At 54.6% G+C, this 18,273-nt stretch overlaps 2 protein-coding genes across 9 annotated transcripts in view; one reads left to right on the top strand and one right to left on the bottom strand.

Moving 5' to 3' along the window:
- UHRF1 (ubiquitin like with PHD and ring finger domains 1) overlaps window positions 1–18,273 on the top strand; it is a 50,527-nt gene that overhangs the window by 7,805 nt on the left and 24,449 nt on the right. For 2 of the 8 annotated variants that reach the window (XM_082735161.1, XM_082735164.1), the window contains exons 2-3: window positions 9,666–9,751; window positions 15,285–15,451. In XM_082735161.1, coding sequence (XP_082591287.1) covers window positions 15,299–15,451 — 153 coding nt within the window. In that variant the 5' untranslated portion in view covers window positions 9,666–9,751; window positions 15,285–15,298. Of the gene's footprint in view, window positions 1–6,423; window positions 6,575–7,202; window positions 7,556–9,512; window positions 9,752–12,398; window positions 13,967–14,311; window positions 14,603–14,685; window positions 14,841–15,284; window positions 15,452–18,273 lie in introns of those variants that run through there. The other 6 variants (XM_082735165.1, XM_082735163.1, XM_082735162.1 and 3 more) reach the window with 6 other exon arrangements.
- On the bottom strand, window positions 620–11,406 carry ARRDC5 (arrestin domain containing 5). The gene is made up of 3 exons (XM_082735210.1): window positions 10,974–11,406; window positions 9,597–9,802; window positions 620–1,188 (listed from the first exon to the last, which is right to left on the bottom strand). Exons 1-3 carry the CDS (start codon window positions 11,323–11,325, stop codon window positions 661–663), a joined length of 1,086 nt encoding a protein of 361 aa, XP_082591336.1. The 5' UTR covers window positions 11,326–11,406; the 3' UTR covers window positions 620–660.

The following is an 18,273-nucleotide window of genomic DNA, read 5'->3' as shown; positions in this document are numbered from 1 at the left end:
TTTAAAAAATTAAAAATAAAAATAAATACACACACGAAGTGGGGAGGAGCGAGGAGGGAACTCACAAATGCCAGGGGGTTACCCTGGTTTCTGCCGCCTGATCCACTGGGGATTTATTCCGGTGTCTAGTGTGAGCTAGGGATCGAACCCAACTTTCACCCCAGATAATGAATGCACGTTTGGTCCCCCTTGGCGCTACGGACCTTTGGGGTTGGATCATGCTGTGGGGTGAGGCCAGCCTGGCCAATGCGGGCCAGTGAGCGGCATCTCTGACCCCCATTCACCCACTACCCGGAGCAGCCTCTGTGCCCCCTCCCTGGTGAGAACCAGGACCACCAGCCTTTGCTAGTGCAGCTGGAAGGCAGAACTGCCCCAGTTGGGGACCCCAAGTTCTAGGCACTGTACGACCTGGCAAGGAAGTGGGTCTGGAGCACTAACGGAGGTGGGGGCTACTGGAAGACCTTGTCAGTTTCCTCCTTCTCCCGGCATTCAGTGAACTGTCTGGGCCAGGAGACACTGATGCCTAAGTGACCACAGGGTAGGGAGGCTCAGGCACGTGCTGACCACAACCTGACCCATCCAAAGACCGTCTGTGCCAGACAAAGAAAGGGCTGCCCTGTAGAGTCCAATAAAGCTTTTAATATTTAGAAGTTTGGGCACTTAATTCTGGCACTCCTGGCTCTCAGGTGACAGCCGCCCCTCCAGCGGCAGGCAGCTGTCTGGGTCCACAGGGGCACTGGTGATGATGATGGGAACCTTGGCCTTCACACTGGTCAGGGACCAGGGCAGGTGGACCGTGCTGACCAGCTCGTAGTGGGTACTCATGATCTCGCCGTCCTGCAGGCTGCTGCTCACGGACAGCACCTGCGGGAGGTTGAAGGTGCTGACGATCTTGGTGGTGTCGAAAGGTGTGATCTGCGTGTTGGCCTCCTGCCGGAGCAGCTCACTGCTTTCCACCCGCAACCGCCGCTCCGCGTTGGGGGTGAAGCCCTCGTATTGCACATGGGCGTAGAGGGCGAAGATGACCGTCTTGATGCACTTGCCGGTCTGGTTGTTGATCTCCGTGGTGAAGATGACCCTCTGCCCTGGGACGAAGGTGTTCTTTTCCATCTGGATTTGTAGGCAGATAGTGCCCTGGCTGCAGCAGTTGTAGGAGATCTTCTTTTCAGCCTCTACCAGCAGAGGGTTCTACAAGGGGCAGGGGGGAATAGACAACCGTGAGGGATCGCAGCCCTCCGCTCCCTGCCTGACACTCCTCCATCAGAGCTCCCGCCAACCTTGCGCTTTGGGGACTCTCCTAAGTAACAGGCAGTAAGACAGGATCTGGAGCCCTGGGGAGTTGGCAGGCAAGACCCTGCCATGATCACCCAGAGTGCCTTATTCCATATCCTCTGCCTTTCTGATGCGCAACTTCCTCATCTGTAGACTAAGCCTAAGAAATCCACCAGACCCTGGCTTTACCCCCACCTCCCCTGCTCACTTGCTGTGTGACCTCGTGTAAGCAGCTTGACTTCTCTGGGTCTTGGTTTTCTAGAAGACAGGAAATGTCTCACTGTCTAAGCCCAAGCCTTGGGGCTTACCCAGGCAGTTCAGACTTTAGGAGACAATATCGCGGGCTCTGAATCTCGAAAGGAAAACCATAGAGTTGAAAGTACGTCGTGTGTTCCCATAAACACCTCAAAATGCCGCCGTCCTGTCAGCTCGTCAGCTGCTGGCTTGCAAGTAAAGGTACGTGTGCGTCATATTTAATGGGTGCCTTCGGTGACCTTTTATTTTTGATTTGTGGATGATATTTTATTTATTTTTTTTAAAGATTTTTTTAAATTTATTTATTTGACAGAGAGAGATCACAAGTAGGCAGAGAGGCAGGCAGAGAGAGAGGAAGGGAAGCAGGCCCCCTGCTGAACAGAGAGCCCGATGTGGGACTCGATCCCAGGACCCTGAGATCATGACCTGAGCCGAAGGCAGCGGCTTAACCCACTGAGCCACCCAGGCGCCCTGTGGATGATATTTTAAAGGATTTGATGTGATGTGGTGGGGGACTGGAGGACTGGGACTTAGAATGATCACTTTCCACTTTTGTTGGCTTCCGGTGTCTTCTTGCAGAGGAAATCGACACTTTTTACAAGTGTGTGTGTGTGTGTGTGTGTGTGCGTGCGCGCGCGTGTGTGTTCCCTTTCAGCATACCAAAAGAGAGAGAGAGAAAACAGTGTGAAAAATACTTCCCAAACTTCCCTCCCACTTCCCATTAGAGACCTCGAGTTGGTCGCTTGAAACTGGCCCTAATGGGAGAACTTTCACCAGAGAAACTGGGAAACAGTACATCATAGCTGCCCCACACCACAGCGGGTCGTTAACCATTTCCTAGCCCAGAGCTGCCCTGTTCCTATGACCCGCTTCATCGGCATTTACACATTCTCCTGATTTGTTTCAGATCTCTGCTCGTTTAAGAAATAAAATATCAGGGGCGCCTGGGTGGCTCAGTGGGATAAGCCTCTGCCTTCAGCTTGGGTCATGATCTCAGGGTCTTGGGATCGAGCGCCTCATCGGGCTCTCTGCTTGGCGGGGAGCCTGCTTCCCCCCATCTCTCTGCCTGCCTCTCTGCCTACTTGTGATCTCTGTCAAATAAATAAATAAAATCTTAAAAAAAAAAGAAATAAAATATCAGAGTTGTACAACCATGTGAATATACTCAACCCTCATGGTGAGGACGGTTTTATGTTATGCGTATTTTGCCACAATTTAAAATAAAAACACGAGAGATCTGGTTGAAAGCCCCATAGTCCTCTCCCTCATGCTGTCCCCCATTCTTCCAATTTAAAATAAAAACACGAGAGATCTGGTTGAAAGCCCCATAGTCCTCTCCCTCATGCTGTCCCCCATTCTTCCTGGCTCTCTGTCCTGAACTGGGGGTTTATCATATCTGGATTTTTTTTTTTGAGACTTTATTTATTTGACAGAGATCACAAGTAGGCAGAGAGGCTGGCAGAGAGAGAGGAGGAAGCAGGCTCCCTGCTGAGCAGAGAGCCCGATGTGGGGCTCGATCCCAGGATCCTGGAATCATGACCCGAGCCGAAAGCGAGGCTTTAACCCACTGAGCCACCCAGGCGCCCCTGGATTTTTTTTTTTTAAGATTTATGTATTCATTTGAGAGAGAGGGAGAGCACAAGTGGGAAGGTCAGAGGGAGAGAGAGAGAGACTCTCAAGCAGACCATGCCGAGCGCAGAACCCCATGTGGGGCTCGATCTCACGACCCTGAGATCACGACTTGAGCCAAAACCGAGAGTCAGATGCTCAGCCAACCACACCACCCAGGCGCCCCACATCTGTGGGTATTTAAGAACACTCCTAAGCATTATTAAGAAACCTAACTGGGACAACTCCACGAAACAAATCCCTAACTGTTATTACAAAGTCAACTCTTGTAACTTCCATCCAAGAAGCAGGGATTTGCTAGTTTTCCTCCCAAAGTCCCTCACCTGTGCCCCACCTCCACCCCTGCCTGCAAACGGCAACAGCCTGAATTCTACAGCAATCGCTTTGTTGTGTCGACATAGTTGTGCTCTTACTACCTACACGGAAGGACCTATTGCAAGATGTATTGTTTAAGAAGAAAGTGAGAAGAGAACAATATTAACAAGCTCAAATGTATCTTCTAGGAAGAAAGGAAACACTATGGATTCCACTGAAATCCATGGGGTTCTGGGTCTTCTGCCCCTTGCCTCCTTCCTCCCCTTCTTTTTTTTTTTTTTAAGATTTTATTTATTTATTTGACAGACAGAGATCACAAATAGGCAGAGAGGCAGGCAGAGAGGGGAGGAAGCAAGCTCCCGGCTAAGCAGAGAGCCCGATGCAGGGCTCGATCCCAGGACCCTGGGACCATGACCCACTGAGCCACCCAGGCGCCCCCTCCCTCCCCTTCTTTGCCAGACCCGATTTTGTCATTCTCATGTGAACTTTTATATTATTTAGGAATGCATGAGCTTGTGGTAGAAGTAAACCGTACTGTTTTACATATATTTTTTTAATTTTTTAAATATTTTATTTATTTGACAGAGAGAAACAGCAAGAGTGGGAGCACAAGCAGGGGGAGTGGGAGAGGGAGAAGCAGGCTTCCTGCTGAGCAGGGAGCCCGATGCGGGGCTTGATCCCAGGACCCTGAGATCATGACCTGCACGGAAGGTAGACGCTTAACAACTGAGTCACCAAGGTGCCCCTATTTTTTTTATAATTAAAAAAAAATTTTTAAGTATGCTCCATGCCCAGCGTGGGGCTCGAATTCACGACCCTGAGATCAAGAGTCCCATGCTCTGCTGAGGGAGCCAGCCAGGCGCCCCTGTTTTACATATATTAATACTTAAAATATATCAAGCTGTCCATGTTTTCTAGCAGTTCCCTTTTCTAGCTCAGCATTTTGTCATTGAAATGCATTCACACTAGCGCCTAACATTCTGGTTCTTTGGTTTTCCCACGGCCACGGAGTGTGTTGCAAAATAACCGATCCACTCATCTGCACCCCTCCCCCCCCCACAAGAGGGACACTTACCTGCTTTGTGCTACATGTATGTTTCTATGTGCTTGATATCATAAAGTGCTAGAAGGAGCATCCTGAAGGCATTTTTTCCTGCTCTTACACACGAGAGTTGCTCTTAGCCATGAGCTGGTGAACTTTTTCTCTAAAGGATGACTGATGACAAGTATTTTAGGCTTTGCAAGCCACATATAGTATGGGTCAGATACTCTCTATCAAATAAGTAAATAAAATCTTAGAAAAAACAGGGGCACCTAGATGGCTCAGTGGGTTAAGCCTCTGCCTTCAGCTCAGGTCATGACCTCAGAGTCCTGGGATCGAGCCCCGCATCATCATCGGGCTCTCTGCTCAGCAGGGAGCCTGCTTCTCCCTCTCACTCTGCCTTCCTCTCTGCCTACTTGTGATCTCTATCAAATAAATAAATCTTATCTTTAAAAAAAAAAATTCATTGCAACCCTCTGGATTCGTGTTCCTGTTATTTTTAGCCTACTTTCTTTATTCTATTGTTTTGTTTTATACAAAACCAACATTTTACGAACATTAGCTGGCTGTAACCCACCAAATTAATCTTGTTCTGATAAATTCTCTATTCTGCTTTTTCACAACTGTTATATGCTGTCCAACACACTGATGTTATAGAAACAAAGCTGTTGCAACCCACCACATTTATATTTTGTTCTATTTTTTCGTTTTTAAGAAGTTGATTGTAAGCTGCCAAGCAGATTTTCTTCGCTTCCTGTTCTATGTATTTTATTCTGTTCTGTTTTCTTCTTCTATTAAACACACACACACACACACACACACAATGTTTGCAACCCACAAGAGTGACTTTGTTTCTAATATTTTCTAGGTTGGTCTTGCGAATTCTTTCATTTTATGCAAATATATTTGCACCCTGCTAAATTGGTTTTGCAACCCATGAATGGGTCGTGACCTGAGGTTTGGAAAAACACTGCTCCAGATCAAATGCCCTTCCTCTTGGGAGACCTGGGCCTGACCCCTGACCCCAGGTGACCTCACCTCTCCCCTTGCCTCTGGCCCCCTTGCCTCCTCCGTCTCCCCCCCCCCTCCTCCAGGAGGCTAACTGCAGGCAGTTTTATTTTAAATCCCTCCAGTCTTATTCGAAAATTCCTTGCATGCGTTAGGACCCTGGGGGCATGGAGGAACTTGCTGCCCTAACTCAAGGCCAAGCCTGTAGTTCTGCCTGTACTTGTGGGGCCCAGCCATTCCCACAGTGGCACAGTGGGGACTCCCATGCTAGGTCAGGCAGGGTAGCCAAAGCGCCCCGATTCCCAATTATGTTGTGGGGGTTAACACACCCAACACTGGAGTTCCTGGATCTGGGGAGTGTTTGGGAGCCCCGAATTCCTCTGGCACATGTGAAACTTTGTGGGGGGGACTCATCCAAACAGTACTTATTGGCATCAACTTGGTGCCAAGTTCAAAGAAAACCCATAGCAGTTAAGACCAGCCCCGTCCCTGCTCCTGGCAGGAGGGACAGGGGAGGGAGAGGGACAATCAGCTCCTGAAAATGAACCAGGTCATTTCTGATAAGGGACAGTGATGAAGCTGTGGCCAGAGGCAAACCGAGGGTATGAACTAAGGAGAGGTGCCGTGGGGGCTCGCTTGGAGCCAATGGTTAGGAAATGTCTCTGGGACAAGCTCCTTTCCCAAACTGTGCTGACTTTGGGAAGAGGCAACACAGTCTTGTCCTTCAAGATTCTAAAGGTACAGAGAGTGGAGAGGAGGTAGGGAAATGAGGTGCCCCGTGCAGGGCTGGAGGGAACGCAAAAGCAGTCCAGGCACAGTGGAAAACAGGCTGGGGGGCGTGCCTCAAATGCTCAAGGGAGTGGCCATCTGGCCCAGCAATTCCTCTCCAGGTATCCAGCCAAGAGAAACAAGAAGATACATCCACAAAACTAGCCAGGAAGTGCAAGCAATCCAAGTACCCATCAGGCACAAATGTGCATGCAAAATGTGGTCCACCTGCAAGACAGAATGTTACTGGGCGGTTAAAAGGGATGAGACACGGACAATACGCTCGTGAGTGGAATCAGCCGGACGCAGAAAGCCTCCCTAGGATACGATTCCATTTCCCTGAAATGGCGGGAACAGACAAATCCGGGGAGGGAGGAAGGGCATTAGCAGTGGCCAGGGCTGGGGGAGGGGTGTGAGGAGTTTGCAGGGGTGACAGCCCAGGGACGCAAGCTTCCCTCTGGGGTGACGGCCATGTTCTCAAATAGAGTTGTGATGGCCGCACAACTCTGTGAACACGCGAGAAGTCATTCGATTGTGCACTTTCAGTGAGGAGATTATAAGATATGTGAATTCTAGGGGCACCGGGGTGGCTCAGTGGGTTAAAGCCTCTGCCTTCGGCTCGGGTCATGATCCTATCTGGCTCCCTGCTCAGTGGGAAGTCTGCTTCTCCCGCTCCCACTTCCCCCTGCTTGTGCTCCCTCTCTTGCTGTGTCTCTGTCGAATAAATATATAAAATCTTTCAAAAAAATATGTGAATTATAGCTCAATAAAGCTTTTAAAAGCAAGTGGAAGGGGGAAATGTTTGCTTCTCCTGGCTCCGGGCTCCCCTCCCAAGGGGGGCAAGTGTCTGTTGCTAGTTTCTCTGATCTCTTTCCGGAGACGTTTGTTACACCTGCAAGGAAGTACATTTCTCACTTGCAGACTAGACACCGTGTTCTGAGCTTTGCTGTGCTCACTCAAGCCCGCGACTTAGAGGCCCTGATGCCAAGAGCTGCCTTGTTCTGTTTCTGTCTGTTTCTCTCTCTCTCTAACTTAGCAATAGAATATTCCTTTGCTACTTTCACTCCCTTGGCAGTGAGCATTTAGGCTGATTCCAGTTTCTTGGCACGAAAACATTGCCGTGAGAGGTCATGTCACAAGTGAAAGAATACCAGTAGGAGAAATTTCTAGAAGGAAAATGGCTGGGGCAAAGTGCACGTTCATTTTAATTGGAATAGATACAGCTAAATTGCCCTCTGTTGGGGTTGTGAGAGTTGACTCAGCCAGGTGAGTGTCTACATGGCTTCTGAACAAAGATCTGAAAGTTGAGGGGGAAGGATGGGAAGGTCATGTTATAGTGTTCTGGGTGGCAGGCACAGCCTGTGCAAAGGCCCTGGGGCAGGGCCAGGCCAACATATTGGAAGGACAGCAAGGAGGCCTGTTTGGCGGGAGCCAAGAAAGCAAAGGGGAGGGGGCAGGTCAGGCAGGGTCTGTGGGCAGGCAGGGGGGATTTTGGTCTTTACGCTGAATGAAATGGGAGACCGGGAGGGCTGTGGGTGAAAAGGAAGGTCATCACCTGACTGCCTCTGGCTGCTCCGAGGACAGACAGTTGGGGGTCAAGGCTCTGCCTCTACGCAGGGGTACCTGGGTGGCTCGGCCCATTAAGCATCCAACTCTTGGTTTCAGTTCAGGTCACAATCAGGCATTTGTGGAATTGAGCCCCACACTGGGCTCTGGTCTCAGCGCGGAGTCTGCTTCAGACTCCCTCTCCCTCTCTGCTCTTCCCTGGGCTTGCACGCACGCACTCTCTCTCTCAAATAATTTTTTAAAACCTTAAAAAAAGAAAAAACGGCCGCCTCTACCAGGTTGAGCTCCATGATGGCTCACTGCACCGGAGTGGTAATCCCTGCCCTGGGCCCCGCTCCTGCCTTCCCCCTGCCCCCCGTTGTTTATCGTCCCCAAAGCAGCCAGAGGGAATCCAGTGATGACCCCCTTGTCCACCAGTTCTCTCACCTGCATCAGGATGAAAGTCTAAGCCTTCCCGAGGCCTCTTGTTCCCTCCCTGCTCTTACCTTCTTCCCTCTCACCCCCTTCACTCTGTTCCAGCTATGTGGCCCCCACAATGGTCCTCCAACAGGCCAGGCACAGTCCTGCCACTGGGCCTTTGCATGGGCTGTTTGCTCTGTGTTTGCTCTGCCTGGAACCCTCCACCCCAGATATCCCCATGGTTTCCCCCTTCTCCTCTTTCAGTTCTCTGCTAAAATGTCACCTCCTCCAGTCGGTTAAAGACAGTACGGAGTAGTTGAAAAACGCTATTTTCATATCCTCAAAACTTATCTGTGACAACTCCCTTTGCTGCCCTGATCTTGATTTTAGATCTTCCCGTTTACAGGGCATCTCCTGGGGGTGCAGACACCATGCTGAGCACTCTGCAGTCAAGGGAAGAATTCTTCCCCCCATTGTACAGATCCGGACAGTCAAGGCTCTGGGAGGTGTTATGAATTCCCCAAGGCCCTCTAGCTAATGAAGTATCTGTTGGCCAGATCTCAGGCTGAGTCTCACCCAACCCCAACATTTCACCCCAGCTTCTGCCTTGTGCCCCACCCCCCTGCCCTGTAGATTAGCTCTGAAGGGAAGGCCAGAGAAGGGCCATCGTCTGCTCAGGGTAACACAGAGAGCAGGGGGTCAAGGGGGCCTTGAGCTCAGGTCTGGTCCTCCCGAGGCTGTTAAACCCCTCCAAGCGTCTACCCTTTCTGGGACCCTCCAGGACCATCTCAGGTTGTCCGCTGGGCTAGAGATGATCCCCGTGACCTATGTAATACTGGTGTTGGAGGCTTGACAAGGTTCTTGGGGCCCATCCCTCAACCTGTGCCAGGCACTGTGGGACGTTCTGCAAGCCAGGCACTGTCTCTGCCCATTTTACAGATGTGGAGATGGAGGCACAGAGAGGCTACGTCATTTGCAGAGGGGTCTGGTCATTCCCTGTGGGGTATCGAGCAGCACCTGAGCCCCTACCCCCTCGATGGCCAGTAGCCCCCTTCCCCAGACCTGTCAACTGTAGATGTCCCCAGACCCATACCATCCTGTCCTCCCAGGGGAGGCAAGATTATCCTGGGTGACAGCCACCCGCACCACCCACCCCTGCCGCCCGCTGCCTTAGTTCCTACCCTGGTTTCCGATTCACCTTTTGTGAACTCACTGGGCCCCACAGAAAGCCATCAGCAACTTTCCTTCTTCCCGATAGGGGCCATCTCTGTTCCCTGCCTTCCCACCTGCCTTGGGGGAGCTTGGAGGACGAGCCGCACCGCCGCCCCTCCCCCATCGCTACCTGCAATGGGTTTTCCTTATGGAAGTCCGAAGTCCCTTGAACCAACAAGTACATCCTCTTCTTCGCCAGAATGTGCTCCCGGCCCACGCAGGAGGCTTGCATGAAGTAGAAGACATGGCCGATTTTGCTGGTGAAGGTAGAAGGAAGCCTGGGAGGTAAGCTGAAATGGAATTCAAAGGTGTGGCTGCCTGCACTTAACCAATTATCTGAAAGCAAAACACACCGACGCCATCAGAAGGTTCTAGAATCTTTTTCCTTCCCCCCGCTACCCCCCACCCCGCCGCCCCTTCTTTATTTGTTGTTTTGGCAGGGGGTTTGTTCCGGGTCTGGCCTACCTGTCCCCGAGCTAGGCTGAGTTCTGTGCTTTTAGGGATCTGCACGGTCCACGAATATTAGGTCTAGGCCTCAGCTAGGCTGGAGGTGGGGGGACACCTGGGTGGGTGAGGTGGCTGGGGTGGTCCCCCCAAATTATGCAAGCTACCATAGGGATGTGCTCACCCTTACTCTGGGTCTGAGAAACTGGAGGTCCAGTCCTTAGTCTCGCATTGGTTTAGCAAACCCACCTTAGGCCCCTACTGTAGGTTTTACGCTTTATTTACCAGAGTGGGCGGGGCCAGTTCAGCTCCCTGCCTTCCCTGAGCTTGGCCCTCAGTGCCCTGCATACAGTGGGCACTTAACATTGGTTAAGAGGCAACAGAGGACCAGGGAGAAACTCACCCGGCCCCCATTTCTGCAGCCTCGCCTATTTTATTTACTGTGTCTTTCATTCGTCCCAAAGCCTCTCATTCTTGTGTCTTGGCCACTGGGTGGCAATCCCAATGACTCCGGGGACCCGGTTTGTTCCGTCCATGTACACACTCAGGGATGGACGTGTGGCTCCCGGGCAGCTCAGCCTCCCTGAGGTCTGTCCAGACTGTGGACCTGAACCCGCTGGAGTTGGGAACTGGTTCTTCTCTCCCTAGAATGTCTTCCCTGCCTCCTCACTCGTTCCCTGGGACCATAGGACTGATAATTTTGTCTCCTTGCATATTTCACTGTCAGAGGGAGATTTGTCAAATAACAAGACAGATTCGTGTTTTTGTTTTTGGCCTCTCCAAGTGGTCATTGGGCTAAGGCTAACATTTTGTCCCTGCAGGGAAATGACTTTGTGAGTTCAGTTTGAATATCTGGGTTCTGATCAGCTCCTCCTGTCTTGTTATTTTCGTGTTAATGTGTATCTGATGGTCATTGTTATACACAGCATCCCTCCTTGGGAGGGACCCAGCCTCTGCCCATTTCTGGTATCCCTGGGGCTTTGCTGATCCCCTAGCAGACATGGTTACCTTCCAGACCCAGGTTCCTATTATGGCTAGAGGTGGCTGCTGGCTTCATCCTTACCCTCTACTGGGAATGTCTTCATCTTGTGCACATAGTCGGCCTTGTTGTTGCAAATAACATCTCTGCTATAATCACGTGACGCCCCGATTTCTTCATTCCACTCCACATAGCCCCTTCCCACGAGCTCGACCTTCACAATAGGGTCCACCAGGGTGCTGTTCAGAATTAGAACCACCTGCCCTTTGATGCTGGAGCCGGCCAAGTAGATGGCATCCTTGGGCAACACTAATTCGATCGACTTCACCACAGACATGGGGGGTTGGGGTGGTGGGGACACATCCTCCCTCCTCCCCCATGCCACTGAGATTCCCGGTTCCTTTGCCGCAGTGAGGTCACCTGTCTGTGACATCATCCAGCCAGGGTTCTGGGAAGGGGCTCCATAGGGGCTGGGAGGGGAGACGAGGCTGTTGTGCAGGGGTGGGACAGCTTGGGAATTCCAAAGTCCTCACTGGTGTATGAGATGACAACCTGACCCCTTTTTCCTAAGAAATAACAGATACATAAGCCAAACCAACCGCAAGACCCTAGCATTTCTGCCCCATAGGGAGCACCTGTCATCATGCTCGGAGGTTAGAGGCCTGGGTGGGGGTGGGGAGGATGCTCCTTAGGAGCTCTGCTTAGAGATGGGCCCCAAGTCTTCTCTGCTCTGCAGATGGCCCCTGAATGTGGTATGTGCACTTCTCAGGGTTCATAGACTGGTTAAACTCATACACAATCACTGTCATTTTAATAGGTCATTCTCTATACCAAACAGTTCCTGTTAGGAAAAAAAAATTTATAGATATGGCCAGGTGTGTCCTGGCTGAATGCTTAGTTCCATCTAAACATGAACACCATCTCCTTACACATTTGACATTTCTCTTTACAACTGGTCTCCCCCATCGAATGGGAAGACGCTGCAGGGTGGGACTTAGTCTCTGTAGGCTTTGTGCCCACCAATGTCTGCTTGATTCCAGGCTTGTCCTCAATGAGAAAGATCTCATCTGCCTCACAGACTCAGGGAGGCCTGCTTGACACCTGCCCGTCCCTGAGATGTGTTCTATATGCGGCTGATGACTGTGGGTCCAGAAAGACCCTCAGTAGCATACAGACGGAGTTCTGAAGTTGGAGGAAGTTAACAAATTCTGGACTTTGTATTTTGGACTCTATTTGTTCCCTAGGACATCTAAAACAAATCTCCACAATTTTAGTGACTTAAAAACCACAAATTCATTCTCCTACGGTTCTGGAGGTCACAAGTCCTAAATGGGTCTTAAGAGGCTAAAATTAAGGTGTCCTAGGGCTTTAGGAGAGAATCTGTCGCTCCCCTTTTTGGCCTCTATAGGTTTCCCACGTTCCTTGTCTGTTGGTCTCATCATTCCAACCTCTACTTCCCTTGTCACTTCTTTGACGTGGTCCTTCTGCCTCTCTCGCTTCACTTGTTAGGACCCTTGTGATGATTTTGGACCACGCTGCCTCATCGAGGAGGATCTCCTCCACTGGAAGATGTTGAATCCGATCTCATTGGCAAAGTCCCTTTTGCCGTGGACGCTACCATATTCACAGGCTCAGGGATTAGGATATGGCTAGCTCTGGCTGGGGGCGGGGGGGGGGAGGACATTGTTCCATCTACCCTTTGGGTAAAGAAGGAGCAGTGCCTACAAAGGACTCTGCTTGGGTCCGAAAAAACCTGTACATGCAGAAGGTGGAGGTCACTACTTTTTGGCTCACAGCCTTCCCCGTGCTGCTCACTGCTCTCAACAGATAAAGACCAGAGACCCCCTGAGGCCTTAGATGACACCTCTGTGGGCTTGTCCCCTCTCTGCCCAGCTACCCCGGCCTCCTGGCTGCTCCCCCTACATTTCTAAGTCTTTTCAGGCCTCTGAGCTTGCCTGTCCCTCCTCGACCCATCTGTCCTTGTTTTCTATCTCAGCTCAAATGTCATTCGTTCAGAGGCCCACCTCTCTACCTCCGCCAGAATGTCCTCTCTGCCCACCCCCACATGCCTCTCCAGCTACTGTCCTGTCTTCATTCCACCTACCAGTATCTGAAACGATTTGCCTTACTTACTCATTTTTTTGCCTTTCTTTCCAGACAAGAATTTACCCCTCTAGAAACCACCAACAGGGTTGGCCTCACCCATTGTTGGGCCTCGCCCCTACATCCAAACACTGTGTCCGGGCGCTTTGTAGGTGCCCAGCATGGGTCACTTTGTGCCCGCGAAGACTGGCCAGAGCAGAGCAGGCAGGGCGGAGGGGGCAGGGCAGTCCTGCCCGCCTGGACAGCCAGAGAAGGCGGGAAAACGAGGCGGGAAAACCCAGCAAACAAGCCCTGCGGGGTGGGTAGGGTGGGGAGCTCTAGCAGGCCCTGATGCCGGGAAATGGGAGCTTGGGGCCATCAGGCTGGCCATCGGGGTACAGGCAGTCTTGAGAGGAGCCCCCACATTCTACTAAAGCGTTTAAACACTGATTCCGGCCTTCCTTGCCCTACTGGTCAGTGCGTGCCCGTGCCCCGGGAGAGGGGCTGTGGGAAAGGGACTTAAAAGGTCAGGGGATCCCCTACCCGGGGTCTTTGCCCCGGGGTTCCCTAGGGCTCCTGAGGGACACGCAGAGTGGGGGGCGCCCAGCTCCCGCCACTGGGCCGGGTTGCACACTGGGCGCGCCCAGCAGAGCGCGCAGGGCTGGGCGGGGCCGTGGCCCGCTGGGCGGAGTGGGGGTAGACGGAGGAGGGGGCGCCCCCCACCCCCTTTCTCGCTTCCCGCCACTGCGGCGGCCAATCACCAAGCAGGAGCCCGCCCCTGGCGCGGCCTCCCGCGGCCCCGCAACTCCCAAACGCCGAGTTTTCGCGGGAAAAAAAATCAGAGCAGCTGGCAGCGCGGCGGGCAGTGGTGGCCGTCCAGGCGCTCCGGGTCGCACGCAGGTCCGCGCGGGGTCCGGGGCCACGCACGCGTTTCTATCGCCATCCCCAGCCGGGCCAGGCGCGCAGGCAGGAGAGTGGATCGGGGCGGCCGAGAGGTGAGCCTCCGGACTGATCGGGCTGCCATTGCAGGCCGGGGGAAGGGCCCGGCGCACCGGGAGCAGAGACTTTGCAAAACTTTCGGGAGTGGCCCGGGGACGCGCGGCCAGTACCGGCGCACGCGTGCCCCGCAGCGTGGCTGCTCTCCACGCCGTCTCGGGCTCTGCCCCCGCCCTGCCGGCCCTCGGGAGTCGTCCCCCGCCGCCCGGGCGCCGGCAGGAGCGAGGGGAACATACCCAGAGCCCCGCGGGGGTCGCGCCGGCCGGGTGGGGGGAGGGCCTGGCGAGCCGCAGGGGAGGATGTCAGGCTCCGCGCCTGCGCGCGGGGTGCCCCGCGATTCAATTGTCGCGCCCGAGCCCGATTTCGCGCGCCCTTAGTTCCCCGGGCGCGCCTGGGCCAATGGGGAGCGGGCTGGGCGGGGCAGCCGGGCGCGGCGGAGCCAATGAGCGGGTCGGCTCAAGTGAAGGGGGGCGGGACTTGGAGCGCGGGGCCCCTCGGCCGGTCCCGGCGGTGGGGGTGGGCGTGGGCTAGTTGGCGTGGCCGAGCGGGCGGGCGGGAGAATAAGAGGGGCTCTGGGCCCGTGGGTCGGGGTCCGGGAAACGCGAGCCGGCGCGCGGGGCCGCCGCCGGGCCGAGGTGAGTAGCGCGGCGCGCGCGGGGGCGGACGGGACGGGGCGGCCGGTTGCCATGACCACCGCGGGGCCGGCCGTGTCGCGCGCACGCGCGCGGGGGGGCGGCGGGGGCCGCGGGCGCCCGGGGCTGGGGGCTCCCGGGTCCCGGGGGGCGGTGGTCCTTCCCTTTCGGTCCCTCTTAGTTGAGTTACTGGGACTTCCGAAGTTCCAACCCGCGCCGGACTTTTGGGTTTTCCTCTTGCGTCAGTATTAACCCAGGGAATGAATGAATGAACGAGCGAGCGAGCGAGCGAGCCTGGTCCCTCGCCATTTGGCTGTGCGCTCCTTCCTCTGGACGTTGTGTGGGTCGCTCCCTGCTCCCCCGCGTCCCGTCCCCTCCGCCTCCCCTCCATGAAAGACGGAGCGGGTTGGACTGCGTGGTCCGAGATGCCCTTCGCTGTCCCCGCATTTTCCCTCCCGCCTCGCTCCTCCGGCGTCACGGTCATTAACGCGTTAATTCCTTCATTTCCTCCGCGGGGCCCTGGTCAGCTGTGGCTGGCTAGTCCGCGGACCCGCGCGCCGGGAGGGTGTCCTGGGAGTTTCCTAGCGTCCGCAGACTGGACAAAAGCCAAGGTGACCCGAGCATGGCTCGCTGTGTAGATGGCAGCAGCCCCACTGACCCGGGGGTCCCGCTCTCTCGCCCGCAGCACCAGCAGGCGCCATGTGGATCCAGGTTCGCACCATGGACGGGAAGGTGACGCACACTGTGGACTCGCTGTCCAGGCTGACCAAGGTGGAGGAGCTGAGGCGGAAGATCCAGGAGGTCTTCCACGTGGAGCCCGGCCTCCAGAGGCTTTTCTACAGGGGCAAGCAGGTAAACCCGCCCAGCCGGCTGCCGCCCGCCCTGCACCTTTGTTCTTGCCTGGTCCAGGCACCGTCCATATACTCTCCCCGCCCCTCGTCCGGTCCCGCTTCACGTCTCCACAGAAACCTCAAATGCCTGAGCCAGGAACAAAGGCTCCGCTTGCAGATCGACATACCGGGCAGGAAGCTGGCACTCCAGTCCGTAGCCGTTGGGCTTTTAAGTCCGCCTCCCCTGTTTTTTTTGACGCTGCCCTCAATGTAATTTCTAGAAAAGGAAGTTGGAGGTGGTCGATGGAGGACCGATGAATTTCGAGGAAGAGCCTAGAATGCTTCCTCAGACAGTAGGACAGGAGGGATCGGGTTTTCCTTTGAAACACACACCGATGGCCCACAGCCTGCGCCCAGTTAGAGTTTGACCCCCACAGGGTCTGTTTTTGAGAAATTCGGATCCGCTTGTTCGGAGGCCGGAGATGGCCTTGCTGGTCAGGAATTTCCGCCGCTCTGGCCTGCTCTGCGGAGCGAGCGGAGCTCGGTGCTTTCCTCGGGGTCTGCGGGCCCCGCTTTTCTGTGTCCTTTCTTCTCGCCCTCTCCCCGGCCTCTGGAAGCGTTTAAAATGGCCACCCTGGCTTTCTCAGCTGCCCACGTTTGGGACTCTTTCTCCAGGGGGAGTGAGGGGTTTCTGTTTTTGTCGGAGTCTTTGGGGGCACGGCCCATGCTGCTGTGAGTGGGATTGCCCACAGGGAAGCTAAGGTGGTAAGGCACAAAGTGTCGGTCCCGTCTGCAGGGGCCGTCGTGGAGCGGGGTGCACGGTAGGGACAGCGGGGGCGCAGGGACCGTGTCCTGGATTGAAAGTCTTGCAGTTGGGCTGCGCGTGCCTGACTTTGTTGTTGTCGCATTTTGAACTGGGTACTGCCGCCATCTGCTGTCTCTGTTGAGGAATAAACACTCTGTGACCAGCCGGATTTTTGGGGGCGGGGAGTCTCCAGGGTGCTTAACTCGAAATGAGACCTGATGATTAATTTCTTGGGTTCCTGGTGCCCTTGGAGACCTTTCCCCTCCTTCCTGGGAGAGATGCGATGACTTGGATGTTTCTAGAAGCTGCTTTAACCCGTCTGCCCGGGGAGGGGACGCGGGTCCCGCCGATGGCCTATGCAGTCAGCAAAGGCAGGGCCCCGAGTGAGCTCTTCCAAGGGGGCTGTCTCTCTCTCTCCCGCCTCCTCCCACGGCTCATTTTTTGTGGCATCCAGACCGACTTCGATTAGCCCACTCGATCTCTTTGTTCAGCAGAGGGTTCTTTCAGAGTTTCTGAGCGCCTTCTGCGTGTGCCTGCTCCGCTGTCACGGTGTGATTCAGACGTGATCGGATGGAGTCCTCCCCAGTGGGAGGATCTGTGAGCTGTTACAAATCTGTTACATTTCCACCTGGCCGAAAAGTTGGAGCCACCATGAACCCCCAAGCACCTACCCCTAGAGCTTGCCCTGGCATCTAGCCACATTCCGGTCAGCCCCGCTCTCTCCGTCTTCCTGTCTGTCTACCAGTCCGTGGTGGTGTTGGGAGTGCGTTTCAACGTAAGCTGCACGAGCACTTTACGCCTGCCGTTAACTAGAGTCCGGGACGGGTTTGCGGGTCTTGCTTTTTTGTTCAGGCAACACTGGCATATAGTGGGATACGCACGCATCAGGCAGACCATTTGGCGTCTGGATAGATGTCTACACCCATGTACCCAAACCCCCATCTCCCTTCATTCCTAACTTGAGATCTGACCCATACGAAAGCCCTTAGGACCCCTGTGAAAGTTATAAGGCCTGATGAGCACAGGAACACCTGTGTGTGGGAGCCCGGAGGCGGGTACCTGCAACTGGCCGGCCGTCAGCGCTGGAGACGGAGCTCTTGACGCCGCCTGCTCACAGCCCGCTTTCACACTTGGCACAGGCTTCCTGCTTCCCCCATGACCTCCGTGAAGGCCGCCCGTTCCCCTGCCTGGCGCTCCTCTTCCCCACTCGGCAGCTTTGGGAGGGAACGTGCAGCCGCCTCTGTCTTCCGGCCGAGGAAGCCAGGCCTAGAGTGTGATGCAACTTCCCTGGGGACGCCAGCGGGGCCCCGGCCTGGCTGTCGGGTGGGGGTGGGGGGCTGGGACGAGGACAGACAGGACATAGGGCAGCACCTCCCAGTGAGTCGGGTCCGCAAACAGACCAGACCAGGCTCACTGCGATAGAAAGCAGCGGAGCTTCCAGTGGGGGGGGAGGGGGGGGCGGAGAGCTGCTTTTACAGAACGTTCTAGAGAGGCTTCGCAGTCCTTCGCACTCCCCCCACCCCACTCTTTTTTTCCGCCTTTTAAAGAAACATGTTGTAGCAGTCCACGGTCTGCCGTGAGGTTGACTGAGCCGATAAAGCAGAACATAGTTGAGCCTTTCTTCAGGATATGGGAGGGTTTCGTGGCCGGCTTGTTTGGGCTGAATAGGTTGGCGGTTATGTCGCTTGATTGGCGGAAATACAAGAAGCCGAATGGGGGCAGGGACCCGGGCGGCAGGCCCAGCCTGGGCAAGGGCGAGAGGCATCTGGCGCCTTTTTCTTGGCTGCCCAGAAAAATAACAATAGCTCTCATTTGTGGGGACTCCGGCTCGCTCAGGTGTAGGGCTCTGGCTGTTACAGAATCGTCCCTGTGTCCCCAGCCCAGGTGGCTGCCATCCAAGCTCCTCGCGGCTCTCCCAGTGTGGCCAGTGTGGGACTGGGCCCGGCCAGCTCGAGGTAAAGGCACGGGAAATCAGCGCCCACTGGGTTTCTTCCCTTCGGCCCTACTGACATGGGAGGCGGGCTCATTGTCTGGAATTG

The sequence above is a fragment of the Mustela nivalis genome (assembly GCF_964662115.1).
Source record: "Mustela nivalis genome assembly, chromosome: 1".
Taxonomy (NCBI): Eukaryota; Metazoa; Chordata; class Mammalia; order Carnivora; family Mustelidae; genus Mustela; species Mustela nivalis.
The sequence above is the reverse complement of the archived record's forward strand: the minus strand, read 5'-3'. Positions and strand labels throughout refer to the sequence as shown.